The following is a 14,197-nucleotide window of genomic DNA, read 5'->3' on the forward strand; positions in this document are numbered from 1 at the left end:
CAAGTTGTTCTTATCCATTAAAAATGCTGTGTTGCGTTATAAAAAGTCTTCGAATAAATGTCTTGAGATCTTTTCAATTTCGCTTCACTGAGTTCACTGCTGGGTTTAAAGATGTGTCATGTATGAATGGTCCCTTAAATGAAAAAAAAATGCATCACAACACCACTGTGTTCTGTTCCATTCTGTTGTGCTTTACCCAGCATGGATATCAGCTGGAGTTTCACTAGAAGTACTTCAAGCTTGAATTGCTGCAATAATAGAAAAAAAAAACTTATGACATTTAGACATGGGTCAAGGTGCATGATTAATTGTGCTAGTTTAAAAAGTTATATTTAACAATTAATCCCACTAAATCAACATGTTAAATTGACAACTCTAATTAATAACATCAAAAAAAAACAAACAACATCTGCAAGTAAAATCAGAGCCGATGGATCAAGGAAGCCTGTTTATTTCTAATATGACAGATGACATTTTAAGATAATGTTTGCAAAGGCTCCAGCAGGAGATTTTCCAGAATACAGGAGGTCTACGTCTTGCTGGGCTACTTTACCTAAATTACAGGTGTAATCCTCAAACAACCTCACCAAGGGCTGAACAGGACCCCTGCCACAAGCCAGACATCTGTTCTCTCCTTCCACACCCCCTGGAGAAACCTCAAAAACGGTGGGCAGAGGGATGACAGGGAAATGACTTAAAAGCACTTTCACACACTGACTGAAAGAAAAAAAACCACACACCAGCCAATACACAGAAAGGCTCTAGAGGAAAGTGAACAGAACAAGCGTGAGTTGAAATAATGCTCTTGTTTTTGAATTGCTGTTTTGCAGTCTTTATTGTGGCATGAGGTGTTAAGAACAGCAGGCAGCATGTTTAACTTTCATAATATTAAATTATTTTCCTAGTACTGGCATTTGCGGTTGGAAGGGCATCCGCTGCGTAAAACATATGGCGTAAACAATTCTTAGCGGTTCATTCCGCTGTGGCAAACCCTAAAATAAATGAGACTAAGCTGAAGAAAATCATAAAATTATTTCCTAGAGAGTGAATGTTATGGTTTAAAAGATCCAAGCATAGCCTCTTTGAAATTGATATAATGATAATACTTGATTATAACTATTCTCTGGATTTGCCACTAATAGGAGTAAAATTTGTACTACTGATAACTACTAAAGTCAAATAAGTATATTATAAGTACAGTTGAAGTCAGAATTGTTAGTCCCCTGTTTATTTTTCCCCAATTTCTATTTAACGGAGAGAAGATTTCTTTTACATAAATTTAAACATAACAATTTAAACTCATTTCTAATAACTGATTTATTTTATCTTTGCCATGATGACAGTAAATAATATTTGACTAGATATTTTCAAGACACTTCTATACAGCTTACAGTGGCATTTAAATGCTTTACTAGGATAATTAGATTAATAAGGCAGGTTAGGAAAAAATTTGGCAAGTTATTGTATAACGACGGTTTGTTCTGTAGACAACTGAAAAATATATAGCTTAAAGGGGCTAATAGTTTTGATCTTAAAATGTTTTTTTTTTTTATAAAAAACTTAAAAACTGCTTTTATTCTAGCTGTAATAAAACAAATAGGACTTTCTCCAGAAGAAGAAAAAAATCTTATCAGACATACTGTGAAAATTTCCTTGCTCTGTTAAACATTATTTGGGAAATATATAAAAAAAAAAAAGTAACTGTGTTTAATAATTCTGATTTCAACTGTACATATATATGCATAATTATACAATTTACTTTTGTTTTTTGTTTTGTAAATAGGTCAATAAAAATATGCCAGGTTTTTGAACCTAAAAATGTTGCGATTTCACAACATACACTTATAAAGAGACCACTTACTATTTTTTCCATGATTTTATCAAACTTAAAACACATTAAAATTGAGGTCTTTTATTTGTAGAAAATAAGAATGACCTCAACATTGTCATTTCAAAAGCCCCTTTCACACAGTGATACTGGTAAATATATGGAAAATTTCTGCAACGACTTTACCGGTAAATTCAAAAAAGCGCTGTTCACACAGGCGAGGATGTTACGGAATTTTTCTGGAAAGAGCATTCACACATCCATTAACCAGAAATTACCTCTAAACGGCTGGGCTTGTTTTTGTAAACATTTGACAAAATTACAAACTCTGTGGATGGAGAAGTATTGTGAACAACTCCGGTGAAAACACAGAGAAACACTTTCGCATGACAAGATGTACATGAAATGTGTGTGCTGGCGCTCATGGGCTGTTTCACGGGCACACGCAAAGCTTGAAGGTAAACAAACAACAGCTTATTATAAGCATCTTATTGATAATTATTTACACAGTTGGCATTAAGATGAACATATAAACATTATCTGACTAACATCTAGCAGCTAAATATGTCTGATAAAATATTCCAAGGCTTTAACTCTCATAAACCGCGCGGACGTGAATGCTTCTGACTGTTCTGATTGGCTAAGGCAGGCGTCTCACGTCAGCATGTTCTAGACGTGCACGTGCTCTTTCCGGCAATCTCCCTTCTGCATTCACACAGCGCAGCATTATTACAACTTCTTTCCGGAAAATAAAAAATAAATTGCCAGTAATTTTCCGGAAAGGTCTGTATGTGTGAAAGGGGCTAAAGACACATTAGTTCATCAAACAAAACAAAAAATACAAAACAAAAAAACAAAAAAAAAAACATAATACAAAACAAAAAACAGATGAACATTTTAGTTAGTTTAATTTTTATTAATAACAAATATAGGGAACCAATGACATGCTTCAATTGGTCTGATTATTTAGTTTTGCACAACTGTACAATGGGGAAAATAACTATTGAACATTTTATTTAGTATTCTCTATTGGATTCAAGTAAGGTGATTGGTTGAGCCATTCTACAGCTTAATTTTCTTTCTCTGAAAGCATTTGAGTTTCCTTGGCTGTGTTTCGATCATTGTCTTGCTGAAATGTCCACCCTGGTTTCATCTTCATCATCCTGCTAATGTAGATGTTGGACTGCAGCAGCTAATTTTAATTTACAATAACGAAGGGCATAGGGTTGTTGAACAACTACTGAGATATTGCAGCTGCAGTCTGGACTTTCACTGCTTTTCTACACCTCCCTTTCTTTATGTGTTCAATACTTTCTCCATGTGTCATTTCATTTTATTACACAACTCCATTTGTAAACTAATTATTTGTGTTTTCTTTGCATATATGGGTGTCTTCGGTTGTTATCACCATCTGGTAAAAAGTCAACAGCACCTTCAGAAATATGTTTTCTGAGAAAAATGGTGACATGTTCAATGCTTATTTCCCCTACTGTATATATTATTACATAAAGTTACCAAAACTATCACATTTTACATGCTGGTCAATGTATTTACCCTAATACATGACTTTTTTATGCTCTCATGTTTGCTTATGTCTGACGCCTGCATTGATTGCCCTCTAATTCTACACCCCAATATCAGATAGTTAGTCTGTATGCACACATGCACAAGGATAGACGAATGGCACCGCCCTTGACCACACACATCCAGCTCCAGTTCTCAAGAGACAGAGCTGCAGACATTCATTACCCCTCCCATCATGTCTCTCAGTCCAGTCTGAAGGACATCAGAAGGGTTAAATGTCCCTGTACGAACACAGAGTCTTGCATGAGTGTGTGTGTGCGCGATAAGAGTCCATTATGCAGGTTTACAGAGTCAGATGCAGAGGCCGGGCTTTGCCAAAGAGCTGATATTACACAGCACAACCTCCAGCAGCCTTCCCAGAACAGACACAGCCAAGATCACTCAGCACACGCCCATTCCCGCAAATCTCCCTCACACACTCACACACAGACCATCACATTCACATAGACACACACTGATGCTGAACACACGCTAATGCTACTGTTAATACAAGCACACACCTGCTCCACCCAATCTCCCTCTACTCCGGCAGAAAAAAAAATCTATATGCATCTCATCCATTACAGCACTCATGGATGGGTCAGGATCTCTAGTCCCATCTTCCCCCTTCTCCTTTCTCTGCTCTGTCTTTTCCTTTCTTTGTGCAGATACTAGACGTCAAAATGTTTACACTGCACTGCCGTCACTCTGATGGGCTAATAGCAGTCTTTGACTCTCAAACTGAGTATGGAGTGGGGGGGGACACACATACTTAATGACATTAATTAGAAACATCACAAAACAATGACTCAGAAGGTCCATTGGTTCATGATCAGGTGCGGTTAGGATAGCCAAAATAATAAAGAAAAAAAAGTAAAGAAAAAAGAGAATAAAAGATAACAAAAAAGTAAAGAAAGAAAATAGAAAAGAAAAAGAAAAAATATATATAATAAAAAGAGAAAAAGATAAAGAGAGAGGAGAAAAAATGAAAAAAGGACAAAAAAAGAAAAGAAAAATAGAAAGTAAAGAGAATCGGAAAAAAAGAAAAATGAAAAGAAAATAGAAAATAGAAATGAAAAATGGAAAAAAGAAAAGTGAAAGAGAAAAAAGAAGAATAGAAGGAAAAGAAAACAAAACAAAAAGAAGAAAAGAAAAATTAAAAGGAAAAAGAAAACAATAGAAAAGAAAAAAAGAAAAAGTAAAGAAAAGCTAAGAAAGTAAAGAAAAGAAAAAGTCTCATACAGTATTGAATGACACCTGGTCCACAAATTTAGGTTGTACTGGATATGGCGGTATATGAGAACACACAAAGTATGGAATGCATGATGTGTATAGAGAATCCTCATAAACCACCAAAACCAACATGTTTGTGTTCAAATTTGTGTTTCAGATTTCTTAGTTTGTTTGATCTGGACCAAAAAAAAAAAGAAAATGATTTAATCCTGGTTTCCCTAGTGTTCACTAAAGACGCTAAACAAAAATAAGCTTTTATGACAAGCATTATGTGATTGAACATACTGAACACCTGAACAATGCTGTGTGGAGGGCTAAATTTGCTCATTGTACAGTATGTGCACTACATACATGTTTTCAATCCCTTAAAGACTCAAAGGGCTTTTTAAACTGTCAAGCAGTTAAACAGCAGCAGAAATTCTCCATGAACTTCTGCAAGTTTCCGATGCCTGTTTAGAATTTTAATGTGCACCGTGGTTTTAAGAAAAACATGTATGCTTGCAAATTCAGTCCTGTTTGTGGTCACATCTTCAGACATTTTGTCAAATTTTTGGTTTCGATTTTTTATTTATTTTTATTTTTATGTCTTTGGTCTTTTGTCAATTCAAACTTGAGTCAAAAAACACACACAATACTTACAAAATGCTTTTCGCCTTAAATGTTTTAATCAAATTAAGTCTTCTCAACTTACTGTACATCAATCAAACTGACTAAAAATATGAAGTTAAACTTTGCATAACTAAAAAAAAGTTGAAACTTACTTTTTAAGTTAAAACAACTTAAAAAGTATTTTTTGTGTTGACTTTGTCATGTTTGTGTGTGTTTTTTTTAAACGGTGCACGTGTTTGTTTAGAAATGTAAAGTTATTTTTCAGCGGTCTCAGTCCCCATATTTGGTGCACATCAATGTTTGGATGGCAATGTTCACACTTAAAGGAACCGGAACAAAGCAACTTCACCACAGTTCACTCAATCAACCTAAGTGTGAACAATACCTTTACTCTTCCTGTTTTATAATGATCTGGGATAACTTGAGGATCAATACCAAAAATTAGGTAGAAACTCATAAAAAATAAAAGAAAAAAGAAACAAAAAAGGAAATGCAAAAAAGTGATCAAACCAAAAAGTCAAAAAGGAAAGGGAAGAAACCAATTGAAGGCCTTTAGAAAAACAAAGCACACACTCATATCCTTCAAGCTACTGAAGCTACACTGTTTATTGTGTGTGTATCTCAGAATATAACTACTCACTGAGTCACTGAATATATACCAGCATACTGTAAAACCATTCAAGCAATTAATAAAACCTGCTTTATTATCCACATATAGACATTGTAAATCATGACTGTGAACATTAAAAATAAATTAAAAAATGACTGCAACTATAAAATTCCAAAAATATCAGTTATAAAAATTTTATTGGTTAAAACTTACTGAACAGAATAACCACATCCTAAATGTAGAATGTAAACCAACTAGTGTTCTCGAGTTTCCACAGCAAATTCAATCAACCTTTTAAAAAGACAGTAAATCAATTTGAAATGTTATTTTTTCCAAACACATTTTGAATGAGCGTTAAAGACACACACACACACACACACACACACACACACACACAGACACAATTAAAGTCTACAATTAAATATAACCCACAAACTCCAACCCATTGCAAAAATAATTAACCCCAGCTGAAGGAGAAGGAGGGAGCCCAGGTTCTAAGGTAACAGATTTCTTTGGGTGGTGAAGAAAAGGCAAAAGACATCCATCCATCATAAAAAAGAGGAAAAAAAATCTGCAGCCAATTTCCACAGAGCCACTAAGCTGATTGAGACGACCAAATCTGTTTCACCAGCTTACATTTACTTCAAAATGGTCATCTCAGCTTCAGTATCACACACTTTCACCGCTTCCCATTCCCCTGTTCTTTAGCAAAGAGAGAGTCGGTGGCTGCGCAGGAATAAAACACTCGTCAACTTCCTTGTGCCTGGCCTGATATCTCTCCAGTGCAGGGACTGCCCAGATCAGTACACTTTTATTTAACTATTCTGCTTATTTGTGTTGATTTTTTCCCTACAAATAAAATCAATTAAAAAATAAAAAATGCACACATTCAACGCACAAGGCATTTTCCCACTCTCACAGACAAACCCCGTTCTCCTAAACCAAGCGACTGCCCCCACCTCCTCCCGCTGAAGTAGATTAAATTCACACTAGTCCTCATTTTAAACGGAAATTGGATTGATGGAGAAAAGATTACGGAGACAGAGGGCAAGGTGGTGACAGCAGGAGAGAGAGAGAAAGAGTGGGGAGGGTGGAGCCGGCATCAAAAAAAAAGCTAATAGTGTAAATGTTTCTCTTTTGCCACCTGTAGTGTGTACGGTGTGCGTATGTGTTTTCTTTCCCCTTCCCTTCCCTTTTTTTTTTTTTTTTGCCATAGCAGCAAATATCCTGTTGGCGCAAGATGCAGAGTGGTATCTGGCCCTAAAATCGATCAGACTCCCGGACTAGGGCTTCCATTCATCTCTCGCCCATAAAATTTGATTAGCGCTGACTACAGCACTGCAGGGAGATGGGCTGATAGAGCCAGGCTTCAGGAGACAGCAACAGCATCCCGCTTTTTCATCTAGCCTCGCTTTCTTACGTTATATTTTTATATTTCTTTGTAAAGCACTTCCTATTAATAAGAGTGGCATCACATCGTCCTCGGTATGTGCAATCCTTGCGTGAAGGTATCTAAAATCAGTCAGATAGCACGCGTGTCCTCCATCAGCCCCTCCTTTCTTAGGGTAAACCGTCCCTCTGAGCTATTAAACAAAAATGACAGCTGTGATGAGGCTTCGACCGGCGTTAACAAAACTAAACAACTGCAGCCCGGCCCATCCAGCTGGCCTGTCCGGCAGACACGCCCTCTGTTCCCACATATCACTGTGGCATGTGACCAGTCGTCTCGACCAATGAGCTCACGAGTGGATACGGTCTGTCTGCGCAGTGACGAGAGGACAGGAGGAGAAAGAATGAAAAAAAGAGACAGACTTGAAGCTCGACGATGACATGAAGTTGGATCATGTTTCTTGAGGAAGACGCAGGCAGAGCAATCCCATGCAAATGTCAACCTTGCCATGAAAAAAAAAAAAAGTTTTCACCAAAATATCAAAAACATTTATAGATATTGTGTGTACTGTACTGTAAAACACTCAGAAATGTCTCTGTTAATCTTTTCAAACAATTATATTTGATTTACCAAAGTCACACAAGTTTATATCTATATTTATTTTAATATATATCTAAATATATTTTATATCTGTCACATCCATAACAGAGAGATGTCACATCCATAACGGAGCTTTTTCCTCATAAATGCAAAAATGTCAAATAAAATTAAATCAATCATTTATGTTCTACACTACCTGACAAAAGTCTTGTCATCGATCCCATTTGTAAGAGCAACAAATAATAACTTGACTTCTAGTTGATCATTTGAAAAAGTGCCAAAAGGTAGAACAGCATCCCAATCATCACAAATACTACAAGACTTATTGGAAACCACATGTACCCAAGATTCTCATAGAAATCAGTCAAGTTTGGTGAAGGAAAAATCATGGTTTGGGGTTACATTCAGTATGGGGGGCGTGTAAGAGATCTGCAGAGTGGATGGCAACATCAACAGCCTGAAGAATCAAGACATTTGTGCTGCTCATTAAATTACAGACCAAAGGAGAGGGCAAGTTCTTCAGCAGGATAGCACTCCATCTCATACTTCAGCCGCCACAAAGTCCTTCAAAGTTACTGAAATCAAAGAAGGTCAAAGTGCTCCAGGATTGGCCAGTCCAGTAACCAGACATGAACATTATTGAGCATGCCTGGGGTAAGATGAAGGAGGAGGCATTGAAGATGAAACCAAAGAATCTTGATGAACTCTGGGAGTCCTGCAAGAATGCTTTTTGTGTCATTCCAGATGACTTGATTATTAAGTTATTTGAGATGTAGTGTCAAATGTAGTCCTCCAAGCTCATGGGAGTCATACACAATATTAATTCTTTTTCCACTGCACCATGACTTTACATTCTATATACTACATTATTTCTGTAAAGTGACAAGACGTTTGTCTAAGCAAAGTCAGACCTTACTGTCCTAATTAAAAAATTAAAAATCAAGACATGATCATATTTTATTTAGGTAAAATAAGTGTAATCTAGAGGCCTCTGCCTTTCATATAAGCCACTTCTGATATTAAAGTATCAACTAGAAGACAAGTTATTATTTGTTGTTTCTAAAACTTGGATAGGCAACATAACTTGTCAGAACTTGGTAAAAAAGTCATACCCTAAAGATTTAGCTAAAATTACCATAGGGTCTATAGCAATACCTCAAGTGGTCACTACAAAATTCTATTTTGATGAGAATTTGAGCTGAAGGAGCAGATTATGTCAGAAGAAAAAAATATATCAATCAACAGGTATATTAAGGGGGGTTAGGCATCTTGTTTCTACAGAATGTTTTCTTCAGTATGTTACTACAGAATGCAACTCAATCAAAATAATTTACTCTGTCCATTATTTTATTTCAGAAACTCCATATTCTTTCCATCTATGATATTAACATTTTACAAATATGTTTTCATGTACAGATTTATTCACATGAAGGTAACATGCCAGATCATTTCAGAAGGTACTTTAAAATATATTACAGTTTCATTTTTAATTTACTTGTCAGTTCTCAAGTTTCTGTTTCATACAAGTAGAGAGCAATACTCGATTAGATTTAGGGGTATTAAATCATAGAATGATTTATCCCATACAACAAAATTTTTTTCCTCATTAACAGTTTAAAGATATGCATAAGGAATCACTTTAATGTTGTTCTGTAATTTTGTAAGAATTCTATTGTATGTATGATTTTATTTTACTTTATGGTAGTGTGTTTATGTGACAGTAGTTTCAGCTGTGTGTATTATTATTCACTTGTTTACTTGTGAATTATTATTCACTGCTCTAGCATTTGTTGTAATGCAATTATTTTGTCATTGTCTTTTTATTATTATTATTATTATAATTATTATTATTATTATTATTATTATTATTAAAAATCATTTTGATTAGCTTTGTTTCTTTTGGGTTCATAGATGTATAAACTAGATAACACATACGGACCCTCAGCATGCGTTAATACCGCCACCATATTTGTAAAGTGCTCCCAGGAAAAATGTTATTCAACCACACAAGTCAAGACCAAAGCCAATCTGAAGATGGCTGCTGAACTTTTGCACTGCAAATGGTTGTAGTAACAAGCAAACACAGAAAACAAAGCACAAAGGTATAACATTTCATATAAGATTTTTTATTTTTTGTATGTTACGAACTTTTACTCTGATCAAGTAACGCTATTGATGATAATACAGTCACTTACTGCACTGACCATGAGGCAAAGCAGCAGCAACTTGCACTATATTCCAGGCTTATGCTAGTTTTGTTGAATATAATCACCAAACAATGTTAATAAAATGACAAGACGCTTACACAAATACAAACTCGTATTATTATCTGCCAAATGAAGTAACAGCTAGTTTTTGAAGTAACTTAAGGACTCCTGATAACATAACAGTGCCTGTGCATCAATGTGCATACTGCCCCCCTAAATTATTGAATATTACAAATATTATACAGTTTAAATCTAAGGTGGATATGCACATTGAGACACTGGGATACGGATAATTCACACAAATCGTTCATAATGGAGATTCTTTCTGTTGGAACTAGAAGTAAAAGTGATCATAGATAGGTGTACATATGTGTATATACTTTGGACTCTGGATGGCCAGTCCTCCACTGCACCTTGGCCCCACATTATTTCAAATGAGTGCTACCCTGTACTAAAATGATGCATTCTTTTCAATAAACGAGAATAGCGTAGCTGACAACTAATGTAAATATCTATGTTTTAGATTGTACCGTTCAATTCACTGATTTAATTCACAATTGTACACTGTAAACTTGCATACTTTTTTGGTCACATCCATAACACAGGTTTATTTTCCTCATTAAAAAATGCTTACAGCTTGATCCCATAACTGTGTGATTAGTTGTTTTGGAAAATATTAACAGATGTTTCAATAAAATGTTACCATATACTTTCTATGTGAATTTATGTTTTAAGATTTTACTGCAACTGTCACATCCATAATGCTGGAAATGCTCGGCACTTGTTGATGTGATATTTCAAAACATTAGCCAAAAAAAAAAAGAAGTTTATTTATTTAAGAGATAACTTGACTCAATCATCCATAAATTACATTGTGTATAAACCAATCTGTGAGCCTGATGCGTGTACCACAAGGTCTCTGTAAATTGATTACAGGCATGAACTGGCACTTGAGCGTCGCGCTTCAGCAGAAAAAGTGATTTAAATTCATGTAAGCCTGCATGATTTAAGATTCATTTGCGATATATCGATTCTTCCAGGAGCCTGAGATGTCATTTAAAGCATCAGTCATCTGATCTGCTGAGGATTCACGTCAGCGCAAAGGGGATGAATTTGTTTGGCTGCTAATTGTCTGCCTTTGGGATCGCGTGGGTGACACTTGGAAAACTTTTGGCATATCATCAATGCGATAATGACAGGCAGACCTCGATGGCCCACGTATCTTTCAATCTTTCGTGGCATTCAAAACTTGTGGATGGTTTCATCAAAAGTCACTCGTGGTATGACATGTTTCACATTTTAACAACAAAAAATGAAAGAAAAAGGAAAAGGTTGGGTAATATTACATTGTCATGATGTAACAGAGACCAGAAGTAAACTTAAGGGAAAAATTGCATCAGTTCCAAAGTTTAGCTTATTTTTTTTCACCCATAAGCACAACTACACTACCTTTTATAAGAAGACTGGTATATTCATTTTTCATATAATACTTTATTTTCATCTAAGATGCATCCCATTTCAAATACATACAGATTTTTTTTACTTCATATATTTATTAAAGATTCCATAATAATATGCCGCACAACTGATTTTGATATTTCAATGTTTTCTGATTGATTGTGACATTGAAGACTTGGGTAAAGGCTTAAAAAACATTAAAGCACAAAAGCACCCATATTTTAAATGGCAATTAAATGCCAAAGTATTACTGTATTTTAAATTATATAAAAGCAGCATTGATGTATGGCAGAGATGCCCAAACTAGGGTCAGCAGACCAAAGATGTTCTACAGTAACATTTGATTTGGCCCACCATCCCGTCTGAAATCTAATGCAACCTTTAGTTTGTTTGATTTATTGTTCAAAGCTGACTGAAATTAAATGCTTCATTGAAATGTTTAAATGTTCATTCAGTCACCTGAAGAAAAGAGATGTAAAGATTCGAATGAAAATTGATTCAAATATGTGACGATTCAAACCGATAGAAATGTTGAATGAATCGTGATACATGTTTTGAACAAAAGAGGGCACTGTGTTCACAGGTGCAAACTCGCGTTACCTACATATCAGCAGTGAGGTGTAGCAGGAGATTTATATGGCAGTGGTGAGGTGCATCAGACAAAACATAAACTGTGCAAATACTGCAAAAAGACATTTACTTACACTAAAAGAACAACGGATATGATGCAGCATAGTAGAGTCCTGCATTTCCGGAAATTTCCGAATAAAGCGCAGGAGCTTTAACTTGTATAATTTTGGACGGGAGTGGGTGGTCTAACAATATCGCTCCCGACTCCCGAGCGTGCGAGCACGCGCATGTATGTGTGTGAATGAGACAGCGTGATGCTGTGTTAAGCTTGTTTGTTGCTGTCTATGTGTGTGTGTGTGTGTGCAAATGAGTAAGAGACCATTGTGCTGTCTGTGTGTGTGTGTGTGTGTGTATATATGAGAGAGAACGTGATGCTGTCTGTGTGTGTGTGTGTGTGTGTCATTTGCTTGGTGCTTATGTGTGTGTGTGTGTTTATTCAGACAGCTTGTTATAGGCTGTCTGGACTCTGTATAGCTGGGTGGTTTTCGGTTTTAATCCGTTTGATTCATTACATAGTGTTGTTTAAGTGTTCCCTTTATGTTTTTGAGCAGTAATAGTTTCGTATATTTACCTTCGGCCCACGGCTCTTAATGATATTTGGATTTTTGTCCCTTTGTACGAAAGTTTGGGCACCCCTGGTGTAGGGTATCTTCTTACACAATGGAAAACCTATTTAGTTCCATTATCATTTTAATGCCATCACAGCACAATAATGGTGCTACTACAATAAATAAAAACAAAAACTCTTCTACAGTTTTGAATTATTATAGTATAGAATAAAGTCTAATTAAAAAGGTAGTTAACTTCTATTCAAAAGCCAAATTTAACTACACATGGTGCTCTGCAAGGTTTTATTTTAAAATCTGGAAATATTTACGTCCAAGTGCTTACCTGAGTCTCCCGAACGTTTTCCACCGTGAAGTTGAACCACACTCTGAAGCGCGGGTTACACGTGTCAGGCCTGATGAACAGATCAAACTCAAATTCGCTGATGTAGTCAACACGACCCAGGTTACCTACAGGAAAACAAAGAGAATAACTACTTTCAGACTTCAAAATATATCCCATAGCTCCACGATAGACTAATATATGCAAAGAAAAACACATATTTCAAAACATGTAATTCTGTAGCTTTACCTTGCAGACATATATATGTCACCACAGACACTAGTGACTGCGAGAGATTTCCCTGTAGACTAATAAATTGGACTATAACTCAGTTGGGATCGGGCTGATGTTTGTGTGTGTTCACGGTATATCATTTATGTAAAGGGAAATAAAATACTCTGCTGCAGTCTAACCTTTTCTCTCCCCACAGATTTTGACACACATACACACACACACACACACACACACACACACACGCGCACACGCACACACACACACACACTCATTCTTGGTGGGATGGAGGATGTCAGCCGAGACGTTTGGCAGTCGCTCAGGTGACGACTAGACAGCTTTGGTAGCAGATCGCAGAATAACAAGCCTCAACATGGCTGCTGCAAACAAATAAATAATAACAACCCCCCGAAAAGTGCTTTGTTGGTAACATATTATCTTGCAGGCCCCACACAAATGTCAAATGGCAGGTAATAAAGTTCAGCCTCAAATAAGCAGGCTAATGGGAACACGGGGAACCTTCTCATACTCCAGCAATTTGACAGTCCGCAACAAACAAATATTGGCTGCATCTGAAGTCCTGTTCACTCAGTTTTGCTCTAAGCAAGCTATTTTCTTCGAACGTGCGAGGCTCAATTTTTTATGCCACTATTTGTAATTAAGAATAAGTGCAGCAAATTATAATAGCATTTGTACTGGGAGTGAATGACACTTAGGTGAAGCCTTCACACGTTCAAGTTACAAATGGCTGCAGCCACTCTTATATTTATTAATCATCATTGTACACTTGAGAAAGACACGTAACACAAAACACGCAAAATGACTTGGCTGGCATTTTTCCAAGAGACGCTTTTTCACAGATCTCATTTAATGTGCAATTTCTCTACCAATGGTTCACATTCTCAGACATAACCAAGATTATGTGTTCTTGATATAACCTTGAGTGTATT

General features: G+C 36.0%; 1 protein-coding gene across 21 annotated transcripts in view; it reads right to left on the reverse strand.

Moving 5' to 3' along the window:
- The window catches only part of agbl4 (AGBL carboxypeptidase 4), a 680,504-nt gene that overhangs the window by 627,092 nt on the left and 39,215 nt on the right, over window positions 1-14,197 (reverse strand). For all 21 annotated transcript variants that reach the window (XR_015497064.1, XR_015497066.1, XR_015497062.1 and 18 more), the window contains 1 exon segment: window positions 13,020-13,144. Coding sequence is in view for 3 of the 21 variants with exons in the window: in XM_087263312.1 (XP_087119438.1) it covers window positions 13,020-13,144 (125 nt within the window). In the remaining 18 variants the exon portion in view is untranslated.

Source organism: Danio rerio, chromosome 8, assembly GCF_052040795.2.
Source record: "Danio rerio strain M-AB ecotype USA chromosome 8, GRCz13ab, whole genome shotgun sequence".
NCBI classification, from domain to species: domain Eukaryota; kingdom Metazoa; phylum Chordata; class Actinopteri; order Cypriniformes; family Danionidae; genus Danio; species Danio rerio.